Genomic DNA, 19,185 nt, shown 5'->3' on the forward strand with positions numbered 1-19,185 from the left:
GTTGAAGTCCTATCCCCCTGATGTGACTATATTTGGGGATAGGGCCTTTATAGAGTAGTTAATATTAAATGAGGTCATAAGGGTAGGGCCCTGATCCAATAGGATTATTAGGCAAGACACCAGAGAGCATAAACTCTCTCTCTGCCATATGAGAACACTGCCAGAAGACAGCCATCTTCAAAGCCCTAAGAGACTCCTCACCAGAACCTGACCATACTGACACCCTGATCTTAAACTTCCAACCTCCAGAACTCTGAGAAAATAAATTTCCCTGCTTGAACCACCCAGCCTATGATAGCTTGTTATAGCAGCCTGAGCTGACTAAGACAGATTTTGTTACCAGGATGTGGAATATTGCTGTAACGAATACCTCGACATGTGGAAGTGGCTTTGGAACTGAGTAATAGGTACAGACTGGAAGAGTTTTGAGGTGATGCTGGAATTATGTATGTTAAGAATAATTCTGGTGAGGTTTCAGTGGAAATAAGTAAGATGTTATTAGAAACTAGAGGAGGCCAGGCATGGTGGCTCACTCTGTCATCCTAGCACTTTGGGAGGCCCAAATGGGTGGGTCACCTGAACTCAGGAGTTCTAGATCAGCCTGGGCAACATGGTGAAACCCTTTCTTTACTAAAAATACAAAAAATTAGCTGGATGTGGTGGTGCATTCCTGTAATCCCAGCTACTTGGGAGGCCGAGGCAGGAGAATCGCTTGAACCTGGGAGGTGGAGGTTGCAGTGAGCCAACATCGTACCACTGCACCCAAGCCTGGGTGACAGAGTGAGACTCTGTTTCAAAAATAACAAAAAATGAAAAACAAAACAAAAAACTAGAGGAAAGGTGATCCTTATAAAGTGGCAAAGAACTTGCTGGAATTGTGTTCTAGTGTTTTGCAGAAGGTAGAATTTGCAAGTGATTAAATTGGATTTTCAGCTGAGGAGATTTCTTAGCAAACTGTTGGGAGAGCCTCTTGATTGCTCCTGACTACTTATAGTAAAATGTGAAAGGAGACAGTTGAATTGAAAGAATTGTTAAGCAAAAAGGAACCAGAGCTTAAAGATTTACAAAATTCTTAACCCATCCATATTGCAAAAAATGAGGGGGCTTGTTCTGAAGAGAACACTAAAGGTGTGGCTGAGCAGCCCTTTGATAAAGAGATCACGGGTGTGATTCATAAACTTAATTAGCTATCTCAGCAGAGACCAGGCATAGAGATGGAATTATGCCAGCAGAGATACTACCAGTTTGAACTAAAGGGGACAGAGAAAGTGGGACAAAAGGAAGGAAGGCTGTTAAATATCCTGCCTTTTATGTTTGAAAGGGCAGGCCCAGGACCCACCAGAACCATGTGGATGGGGTGGAGAGACAAAAGAGGAGGGTCACTACCACCCTAGTGGGCCTGGAAGATGGAGTATCGAATCAAAGAAGATTATTAAGATCTAATAGAATTTGCATTGCTAGGTTTTGGACTTGTTTGGGACATGTCACCACTTCCTTCTGATTTCTTCCTTTGGAATAGAAACTTTATCCTATGCTTGTCCACTATTGTATTTTGGAAGCATATAACTTGTCTAGTTTCACAAGTTTATAGCTGGAGAGGAATTTTGCCTCAAGATGAATTGTACCTTGGGTATGACCCATATCTGATTTAGATGCTATTTACTTGAGCCTCTAGGCTTTATAATTGATGGTAGAATGAGTGAAGACCTTTGGGACGATTAGAGTGAAATGAGTGTGTTTTGCATGCAAGAAGGACATGAATTTTAGGGGGCCAGGTATGGAATATTATGGACTTAGTGTTTGTGTTCCCCCTAGATTCTCTGATTGAAGCCCTTACACCAAATGCCACTATATTTGGAAACAGAGCCTTTATGGAAGTAATTAAGGTTAAATGAAGTCATACGAGTAGGCCCTTGCTCCAGTAGGAATAGTGTCCTTATCAGAAGAGGCACTTTCTCTCTCTATACCATGTGAAGACACAGCAGGAAGGCAGTTGTTTGCAACCCAGGAAGAGAGCCCTTGAAAGAACTTGACCATACTTGCACTCTCTCTTGGACTTTCATCCTCTAGAACTATGAGAAAATAAATTGCTGTTGTTTAAGCTATCCAGTCAATGGAATTTTCTTATGGTAGCTCAAGCTGACTAATAGAGTCTTCTTGTTCAAATGGTACTTTGCACATTCAAAACTGTTTTTTAACATCAATTGTAAAATCAGACGTGTTCAATTTTTAAAAAGTTGATTTATCTTACATAAAATTTTAACACAAAATATAAAGTGTAATTATAACATAATGCATCTGATTTTTAAAAACAAATATACATCAGAAATTACACAGCCTGAGTACAGTAAGCAGACTTCAAGCTTGAGAGGTTATTTTAGCAATACTGCCTTGCTCAAAACCATTTTGTATTAACCTTAATTGCATTCTTTTTAGTATCGTCAATGATGATGATTACATCTTTGCAGTGTGAATTTAAATTTTTGGAAATTCAAAAAGTAATTTTTGTTAAATTTGGTGAAAAGTTTAGTAGTAAGTATCAAAAATAGTTTCATCAAGAATATATTATGAAGCTACGTATTTTCACTAGGACCTAATTCCTAGATAAATATTGCCCATTACATGTTTCAAAGATTCTTCTAAATGCTTCAGGAATTGTACATAAGAATCATTACTGACTGTTTTGTTTTGTGGTATGAATTTTATAAGAATGTCATTTATGTCAAAGAAATAAAATTGTCTTCACTGGTGAGTTTGACATGGACTTCCTAGACTATAGGGTTATTGGTATTAAATCTTCTCTTTTTCTGTTCACATGAAATTCATGGCATATCTTCAGAGTAATTTTAAAAAATTTTCTGGCCAGTCAAGTATCCTATACTGTTTCAGAGTGTGGGAACTGGAGTCAGATTGCCCCAGTTCAAGTCCAGGCTTTCCTGTTTAACCAGCTTTGAGGTCTTAGGCAAGTTAACCCGTTTTCAGGTTTCTTATCTGTAAAATGGGGTTAATAATAGGATTGTTGTGAGATTATACCTGTAAACACTTAAAAATGAGATAATACCTAAAAATGGTAAAATTTATATGTGTTTATATGGTGCCTGACTTATAGAAAGCAATAAATATTAGTTATTATTACCATCTACCATCACTCTCTGCTCATATCCAATCACTTGCCACCTTTGTCGAGCACAGTGCCTTGTTCTTATACTTGTTGATAAACCAGTGAAAGAATGAAAACCTTTGTCAACATTTCTTTTAGAATAAGTCTAATTCTTTGACTAAATTTAACTCTTTGGCCACCTTTCTTTCAATTATTTATTTGAATGCACTAAGTGTCATACCTTCAACATTTTCTGTCTTGCAGTAAGGGGTTTCTAAGCCTGACAGCATCAGAATCACATAGGTCCCGCCTCTGCTTATGTTTACATTCAGCAGACCTGGGGCAGGACCAGGTGGCTAGCTTATTGAAAATGCGCTAGAGTTGATTCTGATACTCAAGCTAGGTTGAAGTATTATGAGAATGTGTCTTATTTTCTTGATGAAATTTTTGAGATCAATTTTAAAAAATCTTCTTTTTGACATAACTTTATCCCCTCCAGCTTCTTTTTACAGGTCATGTACTGTTTTGCAGATACATTTGTTAAAAATCTAAATTTATTCCAGAATTTTTACCCTAAACTTTTTTTTTTTTTTTTTTTTTTTTTACTGTAAATTGTTTTGTGCTTTAAATTGTTTGCTTTGTAATGTGGGCTGTGTATGTGTGTGGATGTATGTGAGAGTGTGTGTGTTTCTTTAGCACCAGCTCAGGCATGGGCTGGCCAGCCTTTAGAGCTCCGTTCTTCCAGGTCAAAGCTTGTTTAAACTTGTCCTTGCTATGATCAGTCCGTCTCTGCTTCTTCAAGCCATGCATGAGAATCAGCCTCATTACTTTAAAGCAGCACCTTATATGCTCAGAATGTTCTGCCATCCAATTTCAACAAAATTATATATCTACCCACCAAATTTTACTAAAAAGTAGGACCTTGCCATAATATTGGGATGTTTTCCAGTTTTGGTACACAACTAATATACTAGTTAATGGGAGTCAGGGAGGGAGAATGAAGGTAGAAAGCTTCAAAGTTAAAAGTTAGAATATAGGTTTGAAATATTAATGTTACTTAGAGTTAGACACTGAGTTTTTAATCCTCTCCAACTTATCATCTGTTTGACATTTAGCTGTTACATTTTATTATGACCCTTTTTTTCTTTTATAAAAGTATATTTATGCTGATGTCATAAAAGATAAAATTTAGTTCTGGAAGCTCTCTGCAAATGGCATTGGACACTGAGCAATAAATGTAACACAAATAACCTGATGTCAGGGAAAATAAAAAGCAAGGCAGCATTCTAATGATAATAGCTTTAAAAAGGTGATGTCTGTTTAAGGAAAACAGAACCTTTTATTACATTTAAGTAGTGACTTGAAATTGGAAACATATAAAGTAAGATTTCAAAATGAAGTGATTGCTTTAATTTTTCCCTGTAAACATTTATTCTTGCTGTATCAAGAGAAAAGCTTTTAAGAAGAATAGTGATGATAATATCTTATATTTTATACCAATGTGTATTATCAATTGCATTAGTCTTCTACTGTTTTGGCTTTTGTGAGAACTTCAGTATGCGTTAGAAATATTTTCTCTTCTTTCTTTTTCAATATTCTCATTAATTAAAAAAATCTGTAATTATATTTTCTGCTTTGGGAATCTTTATATTATGACTATTTTTTCTTAAATAAAGCAAATGACAAAAGATAAAAAGTAAAAGATAAAAATTCAGGAAGAAAGGTTTTCTCCACTTAGTGGGGGTACATATTTTAGAGAGGAGATATTTCTGCATTTTGTAATGCTGATATTTCTTTGAAATATATAGCATAGATTTTCAAACAATAGCCAATAGCCAAAATAGATTGGACACACTATCTTTGTTGGGAGACATGGGCAGAGATATAGAGTACACATTATGAAAAAATCTATTTTTTCAGTTGAATTCCAGTTGCATATTACTTCTCTGACAATTCTATAAAAATGAAGAGGTATTACTTTAGTGCCTTTTGTTACAGTTAGAAAGAAAATCTTATTAGCATGCATATGGGATTAAATGTTGTATCATTTATAACAATATGTGTTTTATTACTTCTTATTTTTAAAATATCCTGTCTTTCAGTAATACTCCCCTTTGAGTTGAGTATATCCTTGCCTGAAACAGAATAGTTTCAGTGTATAAACAATGGGATGGCACCTATAGAAGTACATTGTTTTTCTATAGAAGATATAGTTTCCAGTGATAACATTTGGATCTTTTCTTACAGAGGTGCTTCTAGTTTTCTATTTTATGTCTAATTTATAGATGAATCATATGGACTGGTTTGTGCTCTTCCTTTGTATCCATATATACTTGACCCATTTGTGATTTAACTTACTAGGACAGGTTTTCAAAATCGACCTGAGTTGTTTATAGCCCTCCAGATCAGAGAATCTAAAAACTTAGTTGCTTAAAAAATTGACTTAAAATCATTTTGAAGTCCATATAGTTCAGATTATACATAAAAATTTGTATATACTTATAAATAGACCTACCTGTTTTCAAATATGCAAATCAGCACAGACCAAAAGACATTGCGCTGCTTCTCCCCATAATTTATCTCTGTGAAATGACAGCTTGCATTTGACACTTCTGTGAAATGTTAAAAGTTGAGTGTGCCTCTCACTTCCCTTTTCTATCATCTCCCTCTCCCTGTTGTAGGCTCAATGTAGAGGAGGGGGAGTGATTTACCCCAGCAGGGAGGATCCTTCTTTATTGTCCTTTTCACCCCATTTGTAACGTTGTTTCTAAGAGAAATGCAATCTATGTTAATTAAGAAACATATTTATTGAAGTAAAATTCACATGTAGCGTTAATTTTTAAAATAAAGATTTAGAAACCAAACATTGAGGGATGAGCGGAACTGATTTATGCTTTCTAGACTACTCTGGCTGTTTTGAGAGTAAAAGCAGGAAACCCAATCAGCACAGAATCTAGGCTTCAGCATGAGATTCTGAGGCGGGAAAATGAGGGAGATCTTTTAAAATTAAAGGCCACAGACCAATCTCTGTCTTGCACTGGGAAAGTTAAGTCCCTGAGTAGCTAGTACTGTCTGGGCTTATCTATGAGGTAAGCATTGGGATGGCTGGAGGTGTTTCTGTGCGTGAACTATGAAGCACCTGCCTTGAGATTATGACATCCAGATGCCTTAGCTGATCTGGGACGAAAATCTCTAGTTTGATTTTACGACATCTGCTTGCCGTTTCAGTAGAATTGAGGCCTGCAGTGGGCTAAATGGCCGGGTAAGGCTTCTTAAGTAGTTTGGACTCTACAGTGTAGATCTGCCCCTTTTGCAAATGTTTGCCACTTCAGCTGAACAAGTCAAAGTTCTCCTCAAGAGTGCAGAGTAGTATTTCAGCACCTTCATGGATTCTGAAAGGTGAATTCAAATGCTATAGGCTTTTACAGCATAAATTTACCTCAAAGTTTTTGTATGTATGTATTATAAATTCCAATTCATAAGCATTAGGAAATTTCTGTGAATATCTAATCCTCTATCTGTCTACCCATGTCTATCATACCCATTTTCTATGATCTCTTGCCACTAGGGGAAAGTAATGTTAATATTCATATTAATAGTTGCAACCCCTTTCTGCCCAGATTAGCAGGAATTCCAGTGTTTTTCTGAGATTCTCCCTTTTGAAGTTTCTTGGTGTCCTTTCCTATTAACACACCTCAGTGGGGACCATCTCATTGCATTAGTGAAACTGTACTAACAGCTCTAATTGCTCTAAAGGGAAGAGGGCAGGTATTCCATCACATTCTGCCCTAAATGCTCCTTGGCTCTGCATGGCAGAGGTATGAGATGGGCAGCCATAAATAAGAATCTGTGACACTGTTTCCCCAGAGCATTAACTGCCTTTTTCTTTTATGTTTATGAAATTAACAGGGGCCACTCAAGAGCTTCTTTTTAGAAGGAAAAAGGCCCTATTTAAAAGGATTCCTGCTGCTGCTGCTGCCTCCTTTTTTCTTTTTTTCTTTTCTTTTTTTTTTTTTTTTTGAGGTGAGGTCTTGCTCTGTCACCAGGCTGGAGTGCAGTGGCACAATCTTGGCTCACTGCAACCTCTGCCTCCCGGGTTCAAACGATTTTCCTGCCTCAGGCTCCTGAATAGCTAGGACTACAGGCACACACCACCACACCTGGATAATTTTTTGTATTTTAGTAGAGATGGGTTTTCACCATGTTGGCCAGGATGGTCTCAATCTCCTACCCTTATGATCCACCCACCTTGGCCTCCCAAAGTGCTAGGATTACAGGCATGAGCCACCGCACCAGGCCTGCTGCCTCCATTTTTAGGCGGAGAAGTAGCTGACAAGTTTTAAGTGGTGGCTAACAAAATATTTAAAATTTTGGTTAACTGGAGATTTTGTAAATAGATATACATATGACATACACATGTATATTGTGCATGTGTCTCTTATCTACACATACACATGTCATAACCTCTCATTATATTACTAGTTTTCAACAGAAATTTCTTATTTTTAAAATGTATTTATTTATGAATTATTTATTTTATTTTATTTTTAGAGAACTGGGTATGTTGCCCAGGCAAGCCTCAAACTCCTGTGCTCAAGGGATCCTCCTGCCTCAGCCTTCCAAGTTGCTGAGACTACAGGTGTGAGCCACTGCATTTCTAAGAAATTTCTGTTTTAGTTGTTCACACATGTTTGAATTTGCTTTAGATAAGTTTAATTTTTAAAATGTGGGACTTCTCACCCAGTTTAGACATAGGTTTGATGAAATAACTCACTTGTATTTATATATATACGTCAGTTTAACATGTAACTATAAAAATGTCCTGCTTAGATTTATGACATGGATATTTAAAAATATTAAATATATAAAAATATTAAGTTTCACCTTTATATTTAATTATGGAAATGTTTATAGTAATTTATTTCTTACGTTAGTTAAATTATTGAAGGTAAGAAGCATAAATTACCCTAAATTAGCATATATTTGAAATTTATCTGTATTATAGAACAAATAATCTCTTTCCCTTTACAAAGAAATTTGTATTAGTGAATTAAAATGATAAAAACACATTTCTGTTATCTTATTTGTAACCTGTAATTTCTAAAGACCAATTTAAGGTATATTGTCTCTACAAATGACATTAAATTAGACCTCAGTAGTCTGTTTCCTGTCACTTCCTATTATTTTGTACTTGTTCGTCAATCCTTGGGGGAAATCAGAGCCTGTTTGGCTCTTTCTAATCTGCATAATGCTCAGTGAGGGCGTGGTCAGGAGGCGCCTCCCCTCCCCACCACACTGAAGATTTTACCTATCTCAGGCCCACTGATAATTCCTCCAGATCCTGCTGCTGTGCAGCAGAGTAAATTTGACTCTTAAAAAAAAATTAAAATCAAATTCTACTATTATTTTAAATGTTTAAATCTACTTTTACATTATACATTTTGAAATGTAGTTTTTAAAAAGTTGTTCGTAATTTTATACCTTATCAACTAGAGTTTCATATAGGTTAAGTATTAACCCTTGTTTCAAGATTTTCACCTCGGTAAAGAAAGACTGTATTTTGTAATAGTCTGAGGGATTATATATGTACACATTCCTAATTATGGTGACATATTGTTTGCAACAGTACAACAGAAAGAATCAAGGCCCCATGTGGTTACCTGTTCACCTTATTTTAAAGAAAAAACTTTTTTACAATGAATTAATATTTTTATCTATCTTTTTAAAATTGTTCTATAAGTGAATTAATGATCTTTTGTAAAATTACAGAAATTTATAAATTATAAAATGAAAGTCTCCCCCACCAAAACTATTCCCCAGAGATAATTGCTGTTAATAACATTTTCTAGGCATATTCATATATATATGTGTGTAGATGCATGTGCATATGTACATACTCAACAATATAAATAAATACTTCTTTTTCTCTAATATGACTGATACATACTCCCTTTTTAAAACAAGTAATAGTCTGTAATATTAGTAATATTCTTGTTTTATTATCTACTATGTCCTGGACCTCTTTACATGTCAGTATGTAGAAGGTGACTGCCTTTTTTTTTTTTTTTTGAGACAGAGTCTCGCTCTGTCACCCAAGCTGGAGTGCAGTGGCTTGATCTTGGCTCACTGCAACCTCCACCTCCCAGGTTCAAGTGATTCTCCTGCCTCAGTCTCCTGAATAGCTGGGATTACAGGTGCCCACCACCACACCCAGTTAATTTTTGTATTTTTAGTAAAGACGGAGTTTCACCATGTTGGTCAGGCTGGTCTCAAACTCCTGACCTTGTGACCCTGACCTTGTGATCCACCCACCTTGGCCTCCCAAAGTGCTGGGATTACAGACATGAGCCACCGCACCCTGCTGAAGGTGACCACTTTTAATGCCTGTGTTAGGCTTTGGGGATTTAATACTCCTACTTTAGATGTTAAACAAATCGATAAATAGACTCAGGAGCCAGGCAGGAATTAAAATGCAGTCTCTACTTTACTAACAATAAGGCTAAATTTGAAAAGATCATTTTGACATGTGGCTGAAATAGCCCCTGAATAGAAAATATCCAACCAGTCTGGGGTGAAGTGACTGAAGAGCCACATGCCTTTCTTGGAGGACAGCAAACCACTGCCCTGGTAGAGAAGGAGCAGCAAGCCAACCAGAGAGAAAGAAAGAGAGAAAGAGAGAAAGCAAGAAAGAGAGAGAGAGAGAGACAGAGAGAGAGAGAGAGAGAGACTGGGCTTTATATAGATGATGACCTTACACAGTTGCACCAATGCACATGCCCATGTCTGGATCATCTAATATGGAAGAGCAAGTGAGGGACAGAGAGAAGGAGGAAAGCTTCTTCCTGGGAGGGCAGAGGCATCCAGAAGAATTTCTTCTTTACACAGTACACAGGTTTACCACATCTTACCTAACAGTTATGCATAGCTACTGATGGACATTTAGGTTTCTTCCAATTTCTATTACAACGAGCATTGCTGCATTGCAGTTAACGTCCTTGTACACAGAGTTTTGCATAATTTTGCTAGTAATACTGAATATGAACTCCTAAAACTATAATTACTGAAAAAATACAGATTTAATTTCCCCCAGATATTTCCTAATACCTAAAAGGAAGTTTGAGCCTATTTACATTGTATCCAAAGATAAATTAATATACCATTTTCTTGCATCTTCACTTTTAGTAGCCCATGTCAGCCTGGTAGATTTTTAAAAATCTCATTTGAAAAATCTGTTAATTCATTATTAGTGAAGTTAAATATATTGCTATAGGTTTATTGTTCACTTGTACTTTTTTAATAATTCACCCATTCATATCTTTGCCTAGTTAGCTATGTTCATCTTTATTGAATTGTAAGCATTCCTTATGGGGTGTGTTTAAATTACCTGTTATATAAAAATGTAATACATTTCTCCTTAAATTTGTCCTTTGTCTTTTACAGCTTTTAGTGTGTTTTGGTATATAGCAGTTAAATTTCTATTTAATTACCTCTGTCACTTAAAAAAATAGTTTCTTGATTTTTTTTAATCAGGAAAAACAAAATTTTCACATTGCAAGAGTATATTTTTTCCTCTAGTATATTTATTTTTTACAGTAAAATTTTTCATTCATATAGAATTTGTTTCTAATTGTGTTGGGAGTTTAAAAGTCTATATTACTACTATAAAATTTAATTCATTTATTTACATTGTAAAACTTTAAAAGGTATTGCTTAACTATGCTTGGCTTTTTTTTTTTTTTTTTTTTTTTTTTTGAGACAGAGTCTCGCTCTGTCACCCAGGCTGGAGTGCAGTTGTGGTATCTCAGCTCACTGCAAGGTCTGCCTCCCAGGTTCACATCATTCTCCTGCCTCAGCCTCCCAAGTAGCTGGGACCACAGGTGTGTGCCACCATGCTAGGCTAATTTTTTTGTATTTTTAGTAGAGATGCGGTTTCACCGTGTTAGCCAGAATGGTCTTGACGTCCTGACCTCGTGATCTGCCCACCTCGGCCTCCCAAAGTGCTGGGATTACAGGTGTGAGCCACTGCACCCAGATGCTTAGCTTTTTTTTAATGCTCAATAACTTAACCTGGAGGTTTAGATATTCTATGACACCTTATATGGAACGTAAACTATAACTGCTTATAAACTCTACATTATGTATTCCCGTAGCAGAAAATACCAAAAGGAAAACTGCACCATTGACAGCTTGTATACAGGAGGCCTTAAAAATACTGAAAACGATTATTCCATTTAGATTTTTTCTGATTACAGAACAAAGTATCTAGGCATGTCTGTAAGTAATTAACTCATGTAATCTCGATTCAGGAAGCATGTTTAATTCATCTCATGTTGAAATTAACTCTCAAATCCCTAGGCCTCACAACTTAAAACAGTGCAGGTGGGATGGGGCGATAAGGCAAATAATTAAAAACCAATGCAGGTAGTAGGCATGTGGACAGTAGTCACTCATTTTGAGGATGCAATTGTGCAATTGTATATATAAATACTTGTTTCTGGTAAATACATATGGTCTTAAATAAATAGAAAATTGAATGTATCCTAGTGTAGCCAGTTGAGACATCATATATGCTTTATCATCATAATAATTTTTACATATTGGTAGATTTTATGGTTAGTGTAGTTTGAATAATATAGTGTGAGAAATGCAGTCTAGCTCTGATCCCCAAGCTCAGTCTGATTGCTAAAGATGGAGTCTTGAATATGCTCGTGGAGTCATGGTGGATGATCATCTATAGATGAGAGCAGTCCCTTTGTCTCAAGTATAAAAGTCATAAATGTTTTCTGAAGTAGTCCACAGATCAACCAGGTAAGTTTGGCCTCTTACAAAATAGGCTTCTTCAGAATTTATGAAACTTGCTTGCCTAGATAGAAAAAGAATAGATACCAGGGTAATAGAGATACTTACCCATTCATGGATTCAAGGAAGCAATAGAATCCAGAGGTGTCTCTTATTACCATGTGAATGTGAGTAAGATATCCTCATTGTGCTTCAAGGTTTTATTTATTGAATGAAGATATCTTAGGGTTAGTATTAATGAATTAATATATGAAAAGGTCTGGAAACAGTGTTTGGCTCATTCTCTTTTGTTTCCTTTTTCTTTTTTTTTTGAGATGGAGTCTCACTCTGTTGCCCAGGATGGAGTGCAGTGGCACAATCTTGGCTCATTGCAACCTTTGCCTTCCGGGTTCAAGCAATTCTCCTGCCTTGGCCTCCTGAGTAGCTGGGATTACAGGTGCATGCCACCATGCCCGACTAATTTTTGAATTTTTAGTACAGACGGGGTTTCACTACATTGGCCAGGCTGGTCTTGAACTCCTGACCTCATGATCCACCTACCTCAGCCTCCCAAAGTTCTGGGATTACAGGCATGAGCCACCGCGCCTGACCCGTCCATTCTTACCTCCATAGTAAGAGCTCAGTAAATGCTAGCTATAAATGCTATTAGTCATTCAATCAACAAACATTCCTTTAGTACCTACTTTGGGACTCACACAGGAGTGTAGTACCTCACTGGAACTGGGAACAATTGATAGTCAGTGACACAAAATTCAGCCATGCAAAAGGTTTTGCTATGGAAGAACTACCCTCTCTTTGCTTGGGAGGGCACTGGCTTTCTTCATTCAAGAAAAGCAGAGAAAACCAAAAAGCTCTGGCAGCCTGAGAAACCAGCACACCAAATTCTTTCATATACTTGAAGGGTGATTGACTTCTGGTAAGAAATATATGGGCATGGATGTGGGGAAAAACCAAGATTTATCCGATACCTCCCATGTAGCAGACACTGGTAGACATTTATGTTTGCTCATTCAATTAATAATGAAAGTGAAAGGAGGAAGAAATGACTCTACTTGTTGCAAGGCCAACCCCATTCATTTGTTTTCTCTGATCCCACATCATCTCATTGTGTCTGGTGGACTGACCGTCCCTCTTTCTTTTACTTTCCTTTTTTGTTTGTTTTTTTTGTTTGTTTGTTTTTTTTGAGACGGAGTGTCGCTGTGTCTCCCAGACTGGAGTGCAGTGGCACGATCTCGGCTCACTGCAAGCTTCGCCTCCCAGGTTCACGCCATTCCCCTGCCTCAGCCTCCCCAGTAGCTGGGATTACAGGCGCCCGCCACCACGCCCAGCTAATTTTTTGTATTTTTAGTAGAGACAGGGTTTCACCGTGTTAGCCAGGATGGTCTCGATCTCCTGACCTTGTGATCCACCCACCTCGGCCTCCCAAAGTGCTGGGATTACAGGCGTGAGCCACCACGCCCAGCCTTTACTTTCCTTTATCTCTCTCTATGCATTGGCCTCTCTCCCGTTCATGCTTATTCCTTTATCCTTGCTTGAAGAGGTCTTTCCACAATTCTTCTACTCTCTTGACATACCTTTCCAGCATTCCTCTCTGTTGCTAAACTACTCAGAAGAGGAGTTTTTATTCTCTGCCTTAAATTTCTTGCTACTCAGTCATGGCCCAACCCCTTAAATGACTTCTACCTCAATCAGACTCTGCAGACTCCTGTCTCAGTGAGCTCTGGCTGAAATCTGCAATGCAGTAACTGCCCCTCTGAGATATGTCAACCATACATTTTAGATGTTTCAGGACTTTTTATTTCATTTGAATTTATTCTTTAATTTAAAAAATACAGTTAATTAACTAAAGGTGGAAAAGGGTAATAATGATCCCTAGTTACTCAGATCACTGACTTTCTATCATCTTCAAACACTCTGTAATATCTGACACTATGTAATTGATTTGGGAAGCCATCTTCTCCCTGGCTTTTGTGAACTCTTCTGGTTTTACTTCCCCTCTCAGACTATTCATTGTGTTCTCCTTTTTTAAAGTCACTACCACTGCCTGCCTTTGCCAGGTATGTTTCCTTAGAGGGAACATACTTAACTTATTTAAGTTCAGGACATTCTAACTTCTTTTCCTACTGTTTCTTTCTGGGTAGCTTCAGTGGTGTCTATACCTACCTCTGTGTCAGTGACTGCAAATTTTGTATTTCTACAATTAGTGCCTGTTTACGGTCAGACTGAATTTCCAAGTATCCATTAAACATCATGTTCTCCTGACCCCTCAAATTCCACATTCAATGGCATATATTTGAGTATCTACTATCTGCCAAGCACTCTAGGAATTGAGAAATGTACACACATACAAGGCTGAGTTCTTGCCTTAAAGAGCTTGCCGAGGGGTAGGGCAGAAAATAAAACACACAAAAGATAATTTTAGGTGGTGTTGGATGCTATCAACACATGAAATAGGACATTTTTTTTTTTGGAGAATGGCTAGTGGTTTGGTTTTTGTTGATAAGGCAGTCTCTGAGGAGGTGATAGCTGAATGATAAGAAAGATCCAGACATGTGAACTTATTGAGGGAAGAGCTTTCTAAGAAGCAAAAGCAATTGCAAAGGCCCTGGTGTGGGAGAGAGTGGTGCATTTGAGGAGCAGAGGGATAAGGCTCTTGGGCTGGAGTATGATGACTGGGGGTGGGTGAGGTGGGGATCATGCAGATCATTGAGAGCTTTGTGGAGTGTGGTAAGGAGTTTCTTTTTTACTCTTGGAAAGTACTGGGAAGTTTTAAGCATGGAGGTGACATGATCTAATGTGTGCTTCAGAAAGATAATGCTAACTCCTATGTGGAGGAGGCATTGTAGGATAAGAGTGGAGGCAGACAAACCTCCAAAGAGTGGAGGCCGTTGAATTTTATTCAGTAGAAGTTGATTTCCATGAACTCTATAGTGAAAATTATGGGGAATTATATGACTCAGGATATATTTTGGAAATAGTCCTGAAAGAATCTACCATTGGATTGGATATTGTGTGTGAGGGAAAGGCAAGAATGCAAGATGTGTCCTACTTCTTTAGCCTGAGCCCGAAACATTGGCTCCATTTACTGAATGAAGAAGACTGGGGTGATGAGGAGGTTGTTTGCCATTAGGTAGTCAAACCAAGATGCTGAGTAGGTAATTGAACAGACAGAAAAGTGATCTGTGTAAGAGACAAAAGTTTAATAAATAACTATTAATATACAGATAGTAAGTAAAACCATGGAAATGACTGAGATCACCAAGGGTGAGAGGATAGATAAAGAAAATAAAGATAACAGAACTTGGGACTCTGCAATGTCCAGTGGATGAGTAAAGGAAGGATCAACTAAGGAAGCTGAGAAGGAATAGGTGGTTGTTAAGACATAAAACTCAGAGAAGAAAATATTTAAGGAGGGAGTGATGAAGCATGTCAGATGCTGCTGATGATTAAAGTGGGAAGACAATGGAAAATTGCCATTGGCCTTGACTAGACATTGGTTTTTAGTGACCTTACCAAGAACCCTTTGGGTGCTGTAGTGAGGATGAAAATCTGATTTGAGTAAGTTGAGGGAAGTGGGAAAAAGTAGAAACTAGGTATAGATAACTTTTTCAGTGTTGAGGTAAGCAGAGTAGAGAAATAGAAGGGGCTAAGTGGTCAGGGGAGGGTTTCTTAAAGTGAGTTTTACATGTTTGCATGCTAAATAGAAATAATCAGACAAAGGAGGACAAACTGATGTTGCAAAAGATCTGTCATATAATTTCAGGAGAATAGACAGTTCATCCGATGTAACAGGGAAAAGGATGGAGTTTGTGAGCACACATGCAGGTGTGCTAGTAAAATGGGTGAAGTGAAGATTATATAGTTCTCATTTGGTTACCTGTTTTAGCTAGGAACAGTATAACTCAATCAACACTTAGTTGTGGCACAAATACCAGTTGGGAAGAAAGAATTCATCAAAGAAGACACACATGGACACACTTCTGCTTAACTTGGTTTTATGTCTCCTATATTTTATAATCAGAATTTACCTTTATAATATTTAGTATAATATTTATAATATCACCTTAATAATATTTAGTTTTAGTAATAACAAACATTTAATGTTGCTTATTGTGTACTAGCCACAGGCCTAAGCACTTTTACATATTTTGTCTCATTTAATCTTTAAAACAACCCAATTTACAGGTTCTATTATTATCTCATTGTGCAAATGAGGAAATAGGTACATAAGGATTAAGTAATTTCCCAAAGTATGTCATGCTATACTGGCTTTCTTCAAAGTAGATATAAAAATATATAGTACTAAATCTTTGTAATGTAGGATTTTGTTATTTGCAATGTTTTAGTAATAGTAGACAAAACTCTGCCTCCCATCTCTGTTTCTATTTCAAAGTTGAGTGTCAACAATATTAAAAATATATGCAACTATAATGTTTTATGAAAATATCTGTGATTTCTCATATTGAAAGTCCCAATTATTTCAAAACTGATTGTAACGTTATGTCTATATTTATAATGGAAGGGAATGTTAAATTTTAATAAGAAGTTAGAATAAATAGAGAATTCATCTTTTCTCCATTGAAGGTCATGCGTCTGTGAAATTCTTTTCACAGACGCCTTAGAAATCCATGGACCTGGGCCAGGTGCAGTGGCTCACACCTGTAATCCCAGCACTTTGGGAGGGGCTGAGGGGGGGGGTGGATCACAAGGTCAGAAGTTCAAGAGCAGCCTGGTCAACATAGTGAAACCCCATCTCTACTAAAAATACAAAAAATTAGCAGGGCATGGTGGTGCATGCCTGTAATCCCAGCTACTCTGGAGACTGAGGCAGGAGAATTGCTTGAACCCGAGAGGCTGAGGTTGCAATGAGCGGAGTTTGCACTACTGCACTCCAGCCTGGGCAACAGTGCGAGACTCCATCTCAAAAAACAAACAAACAAAAAAACAGAAATCCATGGACCTTAGATTCAGATCTCATTATCTTAAGACTTGGATAGATTCAGGGTAAACATTTTTGGCAAGAATAATTCCCAGCTGATGCTTTGTATTTTGCTTTGCCTGACATCACCAGGGACTTATTGTCTCCTCATCCCAGCAATGGGCTTTGAGGTAAGGGTGTAAAGTTATACTTTTCCCTTTTTAACCACAAGTAATCTATGAGCACCATGCAAATATTCATTTTCATATCAACTTTTCTGTAGAGGACTACGTGCTCGCAAACGAGACGTTCCCGATAAGTCCTGCTCTTGCAAACGAAGCAGGGTGTTCCTTCCCTGCAAATAGGGAGGACAAAGGAACCAGCTGCAAACAGCAGACTCTGGGGGCTGATTTATGTGTAAACATCTTGAAAATCCAGAAAGTCAGGGAAGGGTCAGAAAAACAACAATGTGTCTTGTGACTTGGCAACATTCCACAAACGACTGTATAAAATAAAGCAGAGCATGTCGTTCAGGGCGGCCACCATGTTTGTCTCCTCCTGTGTTGTCTTGTGTGTTCATTCCTTTGTTTAGGAAACACACGGACCACAACACTTTTCACCTACTGATTTTAATATCTATCGATGATTCTTTATCCATTTGCCTTGAAGATAGAGGTAAGTATTTATTTTTAAATTCTGTTAAAGTCATCTAAAATTCATCTATCCCAGAAATGTTCATGGTCATTGGAGACAGTGATAGGTGGGTAAGGTTCAGCTTTTCTTTTTTAATTTTTAATTTTTATGTGTACATAGTAGGTATAGATATTTATGAGGTAAAGGTCAGCTTTTGAGAGAGAAGTAGGGTTGCCAGATAAATTATAGGGCAGCCATGTAATTTGAAATTCAGATAAACAGCAAATAATTTTTAGCATAAGTATGCCTCCAGTATTTCATGGGACATACTTATATTGAAAATTATTCATTGTTTATTTAAAATTCAAATAAAATGGGCATCTTAACTTTTTATTTGCAAATCTGACAACTCTAGATTGCTAAGGCTAGGAGGGCTAAGGTGAATGGTAGTGATTGGAAATATGTATATATAACTTTACCAGGATAAACTATTAATAGATTTTAAAATACCATTGGAGCTCATGTGATGGAATTAATATTGGCACTTACACAAGTAACCTGCAAGATCTATTTCTACTTTTATTGGTCAAAAGAATAAGAATTGTAGTTAAAAGAAGCAAAGTGCCTTTCCTTTATTGTGATCCAATAACATTAACTGTGGAAATATCACCCCAGCAGTACCATTAATTATTACCCTAGATAGCCAAACCTAACTTCTTAAATATGTTTACAGTAGGCTTATTTAATAGGCAACATTTTGTCATATTTTAGGCCAAGGGTCTGTAATTCTTTTCTGGAAAGGCTTGGAGAGTAATATTTTAGGCTTTGTGTACCATACAGTCTCTGTTTCAATCTCTGCTGTTGTACCATACAAGGACCTATAGACAATATGTAAATGAAACTTTATTTATACAAACAGGCAACAGGCTAGATTTAGCCTGTAGGTTGTAATTTGTTCAGGCCTCTTCTAGAAAAGCAAACTATATATGATTCTCTCATATATTGTGACCCAGAATTCCTCCAGCATGAAGGTTTCACAGTGTGACTAAGAGGTCTGCTGAATTAAGAGAAAACTCTTATAGATAAGAAGGTGCCTATAGTGATATTCCATTGGCTCAGAATCCAAAGCCTGCTGAGAGTGTTGTCAATGCCAACTCTACTTTATATAGAGTGGAAATGGCATGACTGAATTTGAAGGGTCTGCAACAAAGTAGCGAAATGTTAGGTTCTCCTACCTTTTTATTAAGTCATTTGCCATTTGAGTTTTTTGTTCGTTTGTTTTGTTTTGTCTTTCAGATGGAGTCTTGCTGTGTTGCCCAGGCTAGAGTGCAGTGGCACAATCTTGGCTCACTGCAACCTCCGCCTCCCGAGTTCAAGTGATTCTCCTGCCTCAGTCTCCCGAGTAGCTGGGATTACAGGCACCTGCCACCATGCCCAGCTAATTTTTGTGTTTTTGTAGAGACAGGGTTTCACCATGTTGGCCATGCTGGTCTCAAACTCCTGACCTCAAGTAATCCATGGGCCTCAGCCTCCCAAAGTGCTGGGATTACAGGCATGAGACACTGTGCCCAGCCACAATTTGTTTTGTTTTGATGAAAGTTTTCAATCTATTCCAATCCCATTTAACATGGGATATTGTGATACTGGAACTCCCTATGTAAGAATATGAAATATATATCCCTTTATTTTTTTTCAGGCTATGTTTTTTTATCCTTAAATAATATTTTGTCACTTT

The 19,185-nt window shown here is 37.2% G+C and overlaps 1 protein-coding gene across 2 annotated transcripts in view; it reads left to right on the forward strand.

The window, feature by feature from the left end:
• LOC112606209 overlaps positions 1-19,185 on the forward strand; it is a 501,724-nt gene that overhangs the window by 140,386 nt on the left and 342,153 nt on the right. Inside the window, exon 10 of one of the 2 annotated variants that reach the window (XM_025356376.1) lies at positions 7,652-7,739. The exons of the other annotated variant lie outside the window; for it this stretch is intronic. Coding sequence (XP_025212161.1) covers positions 7,662-7,739 — 78 coding nt within the window. The 5' untranslated portion in view covers positions 7,652-7,661. The remainder of the gene's footprint in view (positions 1-7,651; positions 7,740-19,185) is intronic. 2 annotated transcript variants of the gene reach the window in all.

This window comes from Theropithecus gelada, chromosome 14 (genome assembly GCF_003255815.1).
Source record: "Theropithecus gelada isolate Dixy chromosome 14, Tgel_1.0, whole genome shotgun sequence".
Lineage (NCBI taxonomy): Eukaryota > Metazoa > Chordata > Mammalia > Primates > Cercopithecidae > Theropithecus > Theropithecus gelada.